We start from the raw sequence: 12,355 nt of genomic DNA, 5'->3' as shown, positions 1-12,355 counted from the left end.
TGGGTGATGGTTGCACAATTTTGTGAATATACTAAAACTCACTAAATTGTACATTTTAAAAGGATGAATTTTATGGTATACAAATTATATCTCAAAAAATATATTGAGAAATTATTGTATCCAGAATATATCAGGAACTCAATAATAAAAAAGCAAAAAACACAAAGTGAGCAAAAAATTTGAATAGGGCACACTTCTCATCAGAATGTATATGAATGACCAACAATACATGAAAAGGTGCTCAACATCATTATTGATTAGAGTACAAATTAATGTTACAAGTGTTGGTGAGGATCTGGAGCACCTGACACTCTTCAGTCATTTGCTGGTGGGAATGCAAAATGGTATAGTCAAATTTGGAAGAAGTTTGACAGCTTCTTTAAAAAGTTAAGCATACTTACAGTACAACCCCAAAATAAATAGGTGTCTACCAAAATAAATGAAAACTTATGTCCACATAAAGACTTTTATATGAATGTTCATAGCAGACTAATTTGTAGTAGTTAAGAACTGGCAACAACCCAGAATTCCATCAACAAGCAAATGCATGAACAAAATGTGGTGTATTCATCCAGTGGGATACTACTCAGCAATAAAAAGGAATGGACTGCTGATACACGCGATAACATGAATGAATCTAAAAATACTGCGCTAAGTGAAAGAGGCCAGGTACAAAAGACTACATACTGTATGATTCCATTTATATGGAATTTTTAAAGATCCCCAAACTATAATGGCAGATTATAGTTGGCAGAAAGCAGATAAGTGGCAGATTATAATGGCAGAAAGCAGATAAGTGGTTGTTTGGGGCCAGGAGTAGGGGCTGGAATTGATTGCAGAAGAGCACCAAGGAACTTTTTCAGGGGATGGAATTGTTCTAAAATTTTATTGTAGCAGTGGTTGCATGATTATACATTTTCCAAAATTCATGAGACTTCACTTAAATTGGGTGAATTTTATGGTATGTAAATTATACCTCAGTAAAGTTAGTTTTTAACATGCCTTATTAATGTATCTATGCAAATGGGGGATTTGTGGCCTCATTTCTAGTGATTTAAAAAATTAACATCTTTTTCAGCCTGCATATCATTTTGCTTTTTCATCTTTATTTCTTTATTTCTTTTTTTTGGCTGTGCTGCATGGACTGTGGGGTCTTAGTACCCTGATCAGGGATTGAACCTGGTGAAAGCGCCAGAGACCTAACCTCTGGACCATCAGGGAGTTCCCCTTTATTTCTTCTTTATAGCGTATTTCAGAATTTTGTACTTAATCCACACAATTAGTTGTTTTGCAAACAGATGTTTGTTGAATGTCTGCTATGTGCCAAGCACTGGGAGGACAGAGCCCCTACTCCCAGGGACGACTCCCACAGTCTTAGAGGACAGGCTAATTTATTTTTAAAGTAGAAAATATAAATGTAAGAACTGAAGTGTTTACACAGTATGGACGTACTAATTTTATCTCAATGGAACTAGGTAGTCAGTCTAAGGTGTCATTAAGTGGGGTCAAGAAAGGCTTCCCTGAGGAGCTGGAATTTGAAGGATGTTAGGAATTAATTCATCCAGTGGACAGGGGAAATTAGACTAATTTGCCTCCTAAATGGATTTTCAGTTAAATAAAGAGGAGTGGGGGGTATATTTTGGTGTTTACAAGACTAACAAACTCCTTTAAAAATCAACTTTCAAGATATGAGTCCTTGGATCATTGATTCCACTGGTTCTGTTATTACTGAGTAGAGCTTCAGATTACCTGGCACTTAGGGCTCTCAAGTTTTTAAAAACTCCACCCTCTTTTTAAAACTGACTTTGTTTCGCACTCATTCAGGGTCTAGGCAAATGATTTAGCACTGGCTGTTGTGGATTCCATGTTTTCGCTATTGTTCTTCTTTATCCACACTGACAGTCTATGTCTTTTTAACCAAAAGTCACTTTCCCTTTGCCCCAAATTAACATTTGCTTTCATAGAGTAGCTAGGTGCTATAGGCTATATTCATCAGATATGTGAAAACACTATTTTTAAAATAAATGTATAAATGAAGCAGATGCTATGGCACTTGGAAGTTAAATTTCAAAGAGAAACATTCTGGGAATATTGGATATAAGAGCTTGGAACTTTTTCTCTCTGCTCCTCTTACTCCCCTCACTTTATTTAGTTGACTCAGTTAAGAAGGTTTTCTTACTATCCAGAAGTAATTGATGAGAGTGACACTTAAAATATCTATAATGGGAAATGTTCATGATGAAATGTCTTGAGAATTTTCTATTTCATATCTAAAAGGAAGAAGAAGAATTTTCAGTTCTTTCCAGCTGCCTGGGACTTCTGCCAACATTTTACCAAACAGAACATCCATTCATCAGTGCCTCCTGTCTGGATTGGCCAGTTCCAGCATTTGATATTATATCTCAGTGGTGTTTTGAGATAAATTCATTTACTGAAAGACATGCCGAACAAGGAAAGGTATGTAAAAACAGTACTACTCACTTGCCATAGTGGTGACATGCTAATAGGTAAGAGAATAATGAAGAATTTTAAATTTCAGGTAATCTAGTCTTGGCAGTATTTATTAAACTAATTATTTTGAAAAAATGGTTTACTTATATTTATTTATGAGTATAAAAGCAGAAGTGTTTCAGTGAACAAAACTAAGGTATAGTATGTTACTTTTAGTTTGTTTTAGGTCATCAGGTTTTTATTGAATACCTTAAATAGTCATAGCACTAGACTTGGAAAGTACAAAGGAATTTTAAGATAGACAAGGAACTTGTAAGCTTATTGGAAAGAGGACTGTCACATAAAAATTAAAGATTTGGACTTTCACATCTAAAAGGTCATGTCTTTTACTTTAAAATTTGCTGACTCTATGCTGCCAGCTCAATGGGTGAAGGTGTTGGGTTGGAGATGAGGGAATTGGAAAGGTGGGGTGCAGGCAGTGGTGGGTGACTCTTAGTGCCATGGTTTGGTGCTCAGAGTTTCTTCTATCTAGAATTACAGTTTTTGAGAAATGGAATAATGTGATGAAAGTAGCGTTTTAGGGAGGTAATTTTAGTGGCTTGTTTAGTAAGTAGAATTGACGTTATGGAGAAAGGGAAACCAGAGATTATTTAGTGGTGAAGAAAATCTGGATTATTGTTTTGATAGCTAGCAGAAATTAGACAGAATGTAACCAATGCAATAGACACATTTGAGAAAAATATATAGTCCTTGGTGACCAAGTGTACATGACTTTAAAATCTTGAACTCAAGTCATCAGAAGAGTAGTAACTAGTATACATAGTTGTGATAGGAACCTGCTCCTGCTTAAAAACCGCTGACGATGGATGTCCCATTGGCTATGGAGAAAGACAGGAATCTTTACATGGCATTCACCATCTTGCTTGCCTTTCTAACTTCATTTCATACCACTTCCCAGCCACCACCTTGGTTAAACCACGAAAGAATATTTCTTAAGTATGCTATGCATTTTTTAAACATCTGTGCTATTGCTTATTGCTGTTACTTTTATTTAAAGCAATCTTCCTACTGTTTTCCTGTTAATCATCCATGAAGGCTTTGCTAAGATAAATGTTACCTCTTCTATAAAGCGTTATCTGAGAGTCCATCTCCCTCTATTATGTATGATAGTACTTTTGCCACTGTTTCTAATAGTTGCCATGTTTATCACTTTTGTTTATTTAATGTGTGTGAATGGGGATTCCACAAGGCAAAAATTGTTTCTTGTTTATTCTTGAATCCCTAGTTCCTGGAAAGTGCCTGATATAGACTAGTCACCTAATAAATATTTGTGAAACAATTAAATGGTGGATTAATGTCATTGGGAGAAATAGAACTGATGAAAGGGGAACCGATTTCAGGAAAAACGAGAATTTTAATTTAATGTCAAAGGAACAATAGAAAAATTAGTATTTCAGATGGAGGTTGTCACTAGACTTAATTCTTAAAACATTGAAGTGAATAACAAAGGCAAGGTAAGCATAAATAATAAATGTCTCTGCTTTTGTTCATTTTCATTTTCTATTGAAATCCTTAAAGAGATATTATCTCATTTTATACTTTTTTTAAAAGGAAAGGAAAATTGAAGAAGTTAGTTGAACCTTGTGTACTGTGTATAAAAATATTTTCCTATCTAGTAATTGCTTTATTCATAATGATAGCTATAATCTGAAGTTATATTTTGACGCTGAAAACCTATGAGAAATGTCTTGGAGTAAGAGTTGGGTATTATTGTAGAACCAGGACAGGAGAAAAAGTGATGAGCATACTTAAAATTATTTTGTCTTCATATGTGCCATGGGATAAGCAATAGATAAAAACGAAATCACTTGATAGTGTAAGAATAAGCCTACCTTTTTAGGTGAATGATTATTGTTGTGAATATTGATAGAAAGTAAGAATTTACCATTTAAATATATTTCATCTTTTTGTAAAATTGAGTGATAACTATTTGTTTTAGAGTCAGAACAGTAGACATTTATTTATTTATTTATACTTATGCAGAATTTTTATGTTATTTGAATGCACCCCTATCTGACCTACATCCCTACACTTGTCCCTTCACTCTGTTCTATCTCTACCCTCAACTCTGTCCATCTGTCAACCAGATTTCTTTTTAACCAGCAACTTTAAATTTGAATAGAGAGACTTAGATAAATATAAACAGTGATTGGAGTTGAATAGTGCAACAGCTTCCCTTGAAAGATAGTCTGAATTACTGCTTCTCCTTTCTTGTAACAGCTAAGATTGTTTGATTGCAGACAGTTTGGTTGCAAACCTCTGGCCTGTTTTCTCTGAAGCGCTACTGCTAGATGACTGCATCTCAACCACTTTCCTTCCCTATATATATATATGCTCCAAATTCAGATTCCTGGGAGAGAGAATGTGACTGGCCTAATTTGCATCATATGTATACCCCTGTGATGGGGCAGGATCTTGTGATGGGGCAACCCCATCAGATCTGTATGGAGCAGGAAAAGAGGTTATTTTCCAAAATAAGTCATAACGCTGTCAATGTAGGAAGGCAGATGAGGTTGCTAGACAAATTGGAAAAAACGAACACTGGTGGCCCGCTACCTTCACATCTTACCTCCCCAGCACGTAGACATCCTTCTTCTCATTCACAGAGTTTCATTTCTTCCCCTGTTTAAAATGATGTAACCGTTCCCTTTACAACCACAGATGCAGCCACCATTTCCCAAATACCTAACCTGAAGTCACATCCTATAGTTGTATCATCAAGCTTCCCTGAATCCAGAGGCTCTGGGAGATGTCCATTCCTTCTGTGATTTATTGTTCTTACACCCCAATGGCCTGGAAATTTTTAATTAGCACCTACTCACCCTGAATTCAGTAGTAGGAGAAAGGAAAAGAGAATGAAAAATATTACAAAAATACATGCCACAACAAGCAAGAAAATTTTAAATTAGTCATAAAACTGTACCTAATATACAGTCAAATATATGACTTTCTTCTTTCACCTTCTTTGACCAGCACCTCAACTGGTTGGATTTATTTGAACAAAGATGTGATCTAAACTTTATTCTGAGAGGTCTGAGCTCAGTGATTTGTCCTGTCATGCTTATATAAGACTGTAATAGTTTTGTGTGAAATGTTTACCTTTCAAGCCTGAACGCGCTAGGGGTGGGGGTGGGGTGTATCTCTAAGTTTCAAACATACTGCTACAGGAGGTATTCCTATTTCATTTGATGAGGTCACTCCCTCCAGACAATACTGTAAGCCATTCCCTTTCTTTTCCGAGTGGTATTAGGGAACCTAGAATGGTCAGATGACATTTAGTTTTTAATTCAATGGTACTATTATTATGTCCCTTGTTGGCAGATAGCACACAGCTTCCTTACGATAGTACTGAAACCACAGAAGAATCCAGAATAGCAGGGAAACAGAAATTAAAGACCAAATTTTTAGGTCTAATTATGAGAGATGCCACCCTCTGGTTCCCAAACCTGTGCACTCCATCTGTCAGAGAACAATCATCCTTATGTACTGGTTGCTTTTTTAGCTCGTATACCTCATTCTGTAGGAGCATATACCTCATTCAATAGGTGTTTCCTTCTAGTTGGTACCATCTAAAAATTCATCAGCAAAGTAGTTCATCATTTAAAAGACCAGTGATTTTTTTCAGATGATTGACTATATGTTAAGATCAGTTAATTCCATAGACATCCACCTATTGCGTTACATCTTTATTTAGGAAGAAAATTATTTGATTAGAGACCATGTGGTGTGTGCTACTGGGTAATTTACAACCTAATCTGGATAAGTATCAAGTTCAACGAGGACAAATTGCTGTTCCTTCCACTGATGGAAGGGTTCCATATATAATGAACCCGTTACAGAATATGCAGTCTTTGGAGTCCGGGGTTGGGCACTGAGTACTGGCAAACAGCATGTTGTAAGCCCATATATTGTCCTTATCCTTGCTTCCTTGGCTGCTTTATCCATGAACATACTGATAAACACCAAGCTGGATACTTAGTTATTGGACTGATTTAGATGTATTATGGCTATAAGTAATGTGAGATGATCACCATGTGAATTGCCAGCCTCCATACAGTTTCTGAAGGTAATAGATTCATACTACATTTTATCTGATTTAAGTGTTAATGAAGTAGCATCTCGAAAAAAAATTAATGCTATTTCCAGTATTTTTATATAACTGCAAAAAATGAACAAAATACCCTGTAGGGAAATTTAACTAATTTGGGTTTTTTTTTTTCACACTTACTGAGAAAATTTATGAAAAGAGTTGTAGCCCCAGCACTTATGGATACAAAAGATCTTAACAGCTTGAGGTGTAAGATTTTTCATCTTCTAGGAAGGAAAGATTATAAAGTATTGAAATAGAAATATGAATTATAACCATGATCTTCCCTAAAGAAAAAGCCAATGAATTGTTTGTTTATCTAAGAAAGGTCAAAAACTTGGTTTTGAAAAATGTGTATAACTGTTTAAAATTATGTGTTAAGAATATTTAAAAACAAGTACATCTATGTATATTTTCCATGCATGCTTAGTTATATTTAATATTTTTCTTTTAAAGTAATAACAAATTTAAATGTTTTAGGTGCTTAGTCTAAAAACTTACATCATGTTTTAATTGAAAATTACATAAAAATAGAGAATAGTAGTTGTTGAAGTACTATTTTAGTCATTTGTAAAATGGAAATAGGAAGAGTGTTAATAAAGAAAATAAGCCACATTCTTGGAGACAGATTTTCTTTTCTTTAAAAAAAAAAAGGCCTTTTAAAAAATAAATATTTTGTGTCAGTGACTTAAATACATAGGACTAATGAATATTTTTGAATAATGTTTTAGGCCTTGCTTATCCAAGAGTCAAGATGGAAATTGCCACACCTACTACAGTTGCCTGAAAATTATAACACCATTTTCCAGTACTACCACAGAAAAACCTGTAGTGTCTGCACCAAGGTTCCTAAAGATCCTGCCGTTTGCCTTGTTTGTGGTACTTTTGTATGCCTGAAAGGACTTTGCTGCAAGCAACAAAGTTACTGTGAATGTGTATTGGTAAGCAAGAGTAAATAGTATAAAATTTATGAAAACTCAAATCTCATATCACATGGAAATGTGGTATATATGGTCAAGCCAGCTCTTCAAATTTAACTACTCTTTGAATTAAATACACGATAAATATAAGGATCTTGTTTTTGTTGTTGTTGTTTTAAATCCAGTAGAAGGGTAAAAACAAAAACAATGATGACAACAAAAAAACACCTGGGGTTTTATTTAAGTGAGTAAAACTTTTCCTAAGTGCAGCTTCAGTTCCTCTCCCTAATCCCGCTGCCCTTTAATGGTATGTATGTCTAGATGTTGTGCTGTGAAACAGCAGTCACATATGCTGTTGTAGACACTAGCCTCTGAATTAGGTTTAGGTTAGCTCTTAATTGATTTCCTAGGTAATCCTTATCCAAATTCCTCCTAAGGTATTGTTAATAAAGTATTAAGAATGAGTTAATAAGTTTAACTTAGGTGAAATCTGATTTTAAAACATTTAAATATTTCTGTATTATTTAGAAGACAAGGCATTCTTGATTTTCTTATAAAGTCCATTTGATTATGAAGTTCATTCATATATTTTTAATTTTTTAGCATTCTCAGAACTGTGGTGCTGGAACAGGGATTTTCCTTTTGATCAATGCATCAGTGATTATCATCATTCGAGGGCACCGCTTCTGTCTCTGGGGTTCTGTGTATTTGGATGCTCATGGAGAGGAAGACCGAGATCTTAGGTTAGATGTGCATGGATATAGCCACATGTTTTATTGAAGTTTGGCTAGTAAGAATAATGTACCATTCCTGACTTTGTAATTATAATAATAATTATTTTTTATTTCTGGCAATCATTAATTTAGAACTATTTCTATTTTGGGGGATATTTTCCCCATCATCATGTTAAAGAAATATGAAATAAACCAAATTACTATGTGAGATTTTTGCCATAAAGAATCTATTTTTAAAAATGTGTGTGAAATCTTCATTGTATTATATTACTTTTAATACTTTTTTTTTTCCTTTTTATTCTAGGCGAGGCAAGCCTCTCTACATTTGTAAAGAAAGATACAAAGTTCTTGAACAACAGTGGATTTCTCATACTTTTGATCACATCAATAAAAGATGGGGTCCACATTACAATGGGCTGTGACTCACCACCTTAGCATTGCATTATATCATTTTCATTAAGAATTTATCAACAATAAGCTTTAACTTAATTTGGGGAATTAACGCTTTTGCTGAGGGAAAGAAAGAAAACATACATTATAAAGCCTTTCCAAAATTAGGTGCTTGGTAATCACATTAATGGTATAATAATTTTTTTTAAGTATATGGAGAGCATAACAAGTAAGAAGTTAAATCATTCTTTAGTGGTCCTTTTTTTGTTTAAGTCCACAATTAATAAGAAGCACAACTTGTTGACAAAATCATTTAAAAATGATTCTCCCAACAATGCATATCTGCTATTCATTGATATTTAGAGTGGGTGTGATTTATTTAAAGTTTTACTGCTTCTTTATATCTGTGTGTTTTAATTTGCATCTGCTAAACGTAATGCATCCTTTCCCTCTGCCATTCTTGTGTTGATTTGAGATTTTTGCTATATGTAATTAGAAAAAAATGTAAAACATGATTTATGTGAAATACTGTATAGTAAAATTTGGTCTAATAGTAGAACTTTACATTTTTTTCTTATTGTGAGGAATCTGTTAAAAGTTTAAGGCTTTGCTGAAAACTTAATTCATTCTCAGGAATTTCATAAATATTCTCCCCAGGTAAATAATTGAAATAGTTGTAAAATAAGTAGATAGCTGCTGTTAATATAATACAGTACATTCTGGGGGACATGTATGGTTGGGGGAGTCCCTAAAAATCAAAATTTGCCATTTCATTTGGATGAATTACTTGAGGTAGTAACAAACAGATTTTATTATGAAATCAGAAGTTTTAAGAGCATATACATGGCAGATTTTGATTCTCTGCATGCCCACCTTTTATTACCAACCAAGTTTTTGTTTAAATGATTGGATTGGAAAAATGCCTTGACTTCCCCACAAATGAAGCATAGTTCTGGAACTTTCCTTATCAGCTCAAGAGCTTCATCTATATTGTATCTGTGCAGTGTTATCACTGCTATTTCTGCTCGGTTTCCTAAAAGGGAAGAAGGGCTCAGTGGTGATGATCCTCATGAATGAGCTGTACATCTGCATTCTTGTTAGAAGCTGCTGTGAAAAGCAATTTTTGTTTGTAGGGTTTTTAAGTTAGTAAGAATGAAAATAATTGAGCTAAAACCCACTCTGTACTTACAGAGGGAAGATGACAGAAAAGCATGTGATATATTGCTACCAAAATTTTTCTTCCAAATGATTCAATAATTTGATGATTATTTAATATATAGTGCTATCAAGCAATTCCTGGTACTTTGGACTTCCATGGCTTGTTATATAAAATTACATTTTTACATGTAAAAATAAACTAAAAAACATCTAATGATAAACTATAAAAATAAAGTCAGATCTGTGTTCTAAAAATTATTGAATGACATGATATTACAGGATATAAAAGTGGACATTAAATGATGGCCTTGCATTAAAACAGAACAGTAAATATTCAAATGTGTTCAAAAAGTCAAAAAATTACCTTTAGCTCTACAATAAAAATACAATATGGAAGTAGCTTGCTATTTTTGTATACATTTCCAAAATATTAAGTTAACTTTCTGAAAGACTAGAATGATTCTGTTTAATTAAACAGCTGTTCTTTCCAACACATTGCTACTTTTTTAAATACTGTATCATAAGTTCAGCCTGTCTTATTTTTTTGCATCCGTCATTATGGATACCAGACCAGATACTTTTGTTCTTCAAGTGTGGTTGAAGAACAAAATGCTAATTTACATCTCTAGTAAATACTGTTACAGGAGTCATGAACTTGAATAATTCTACAGTTTGAAACTCTGATGCTATATATACATGGTATAATGTACTCAGACTTTGGTTACTACATATTTAAAATGGAATGTTTTATGGTTGTGCATACGGATGTGAAGTGAAAATATTAGCCTTAACATTACAATTTGGGTATTTGATAGTGTTTATTTTGATACTGGTGAATTAGTCACCAGTAAAATTTTAAAAAGCACTTGGTTGAAAATTGTACTTGAATTACATACATGCATGCTGCTAAACTAGAACTTTAATTTTTTCCCCATAACTTTTATAAGTCCCATTTATAAACCCACTTTTAAAAATAACAGGTCCAAGTTAGAGTGATGTGTGTATATTATTCAAAAAAATGTACTGGTGTGATATCTTGTATGAATGATCATTTAAATACAGTACATTACTGTAGAAGCTAAATCAATCTTTATAAGCAAGCAGAAATTACAAAACTAGGAATAATCAACATTGTAAGATATGTTAATAAAAACCTACTGTCATTTGGTTTGTGAAAGATCCTTAAAATGTTTAATTCTTACATGTTTTTCTTTTTTTTTCAAAGATATTGACAATAATATATGTAAGTGAGCATAGATGAAAAGATCAAAGTGTAACATCATAGTTGCTGTAAGGTGAAGTTACTATAAAGGGTTTGCTTTTCCTTTAACCACTTATTTACAGAGCTAGTTCCTGTTTCTTCTGTCTTTGTCTCATAACTAATGCAAAGCCTTTGCTAAGTGTTCTTTCTATGTGTTTTTAGAATCAGGAAATGGGTGAAGGGAGAGGAAATGGGTTTTTAGAGAAGGAAATGGATGTGCAGATGTGAAGAACACTGCTGTGGTCCTTTCTGCTTTCTGAGAATCCCCAGCTAAACTTCAGAAATCTGAAGGCTTTATGATAATGTTTATTTTGATTGATCTGTCTCTTGTCTGAATTGACAGTCCTTGCCCCTCCCCCTCCATCCTGTAGCTCACCAGCCAGTTACCAACTAGGAATCCATTTGTGTTCACAAACCTTTTTTTCTGTTTTATGTAATTTGATATTGATTTCTGTGACTTAGAAAAGATGCTGACTGAAAGCACCGAAGGCTTGGAGGTAACAGCAGTATTAGAGGAGGTGTGGCCCAAGGGTTTCTGTAACATCTCCAGGATTGTACCTGCTAACTCTCAGGTTCCTGTTGTTGGCTTGCGTTTGAGGTCATGTTGAACAACAACAACAAACAAAACAAAACAACATGGTTTTAACCACTAGAATGAAAACACAAAGACAAGGTGCATTCACTGGTGGTTATGCCTGACACTTGATGGTTAGTGGGAGAGCAGAAGGCTTGTGACTGTCTCAGTCCCATTCACAGCACGTAGCTCTTTCCTTTAACGTTATGATCTGGCTGGATGATATCAAGCATTGCTTATTAGTTCATCAGGGATGAGCTGAATGGCAACGTGATCACTTCTCTATTCATGGCACTTCAAGCTCCCTTGATAATGAGGCACATTAACTGTGGAAGACCTATTACCTACCATCCTAGTGTACAGTAATCAACTAGCAGTGGAGTGAAGCTAACTTCAACTGATGCAACACAATGAAAAGGCATAATGGGACCTTATGTAGAGCTGCCTTTGTGCGAGTTAAATCAATGTAAAATGCAGCAATACCAAAATTGATGCAGCCGAGCCCAAGAGCAGGCTAGAGAAGTAGAGTCAAGAGCACAAATAAAAGCTTGAGGGGAAGAAAAAGGGACAAGAGAAAGGAAAAAAGTCTAGAGCAAAGAGGATTCATATCTGATTACCTCTTGTTAGTGCAGAGAAGCAGATAAGAGTTGATAGTGGAGCAGGCCTAGTATATCTGGGAGCTTGAGTTAAATGTTTAGACATATGGTAGGAGAGAGTAGG

The 12,355-nt window shown here is 34.3% G+C and overlaps 1 protein-coding gene across 1 annotated transcript in view; it reads left to right on the top strand.

The window, feature by feature from the left end:
• Positions 1 to 10,977, top strand: part of UBR3 (ubiquitin protein ligase E3 component n-recognin 3) — a 233,561-nt gene extending 222,584 nt beyond the window's left edge. Inside the window, 4 exon segments of the mRNA XM_081243003.1 lie at positions 2,278 to 2,457; positions 7,330 to 7,539; positions 8,122 to 8,261; positions 8,557 to 10,977. Coding sequence (XP_081099129.1) covers positions 2,278 to 2,457; positions 7,330 to 7,539; positions 8,122 to 8,261; positions 8,557 to 8,674 — 648 coding nt within the window. The 3' untranslated portion in view covers positions 8,675 to 10,977.
• Positions 10,978 to 12,355: the final 1,378 nt, after the last annotated feature.

Source organism: Mesoplodon bidens, assembly GCF_964165515.1.
Source record: "Mesoplodon bidens genome assembly, chromosome: 8".
NCBI lineage: Eukaryota > Metazoa > Chordata > Mammalia > Artiodactyla > Ziphiidae > Mesoplodon > Mesoplodon bidens.
The sequence above is the reverse complement of the archived record's forward strand: the minus strand, read 5'-3'. Positions and strand labels throughout refer to the sequence as shown.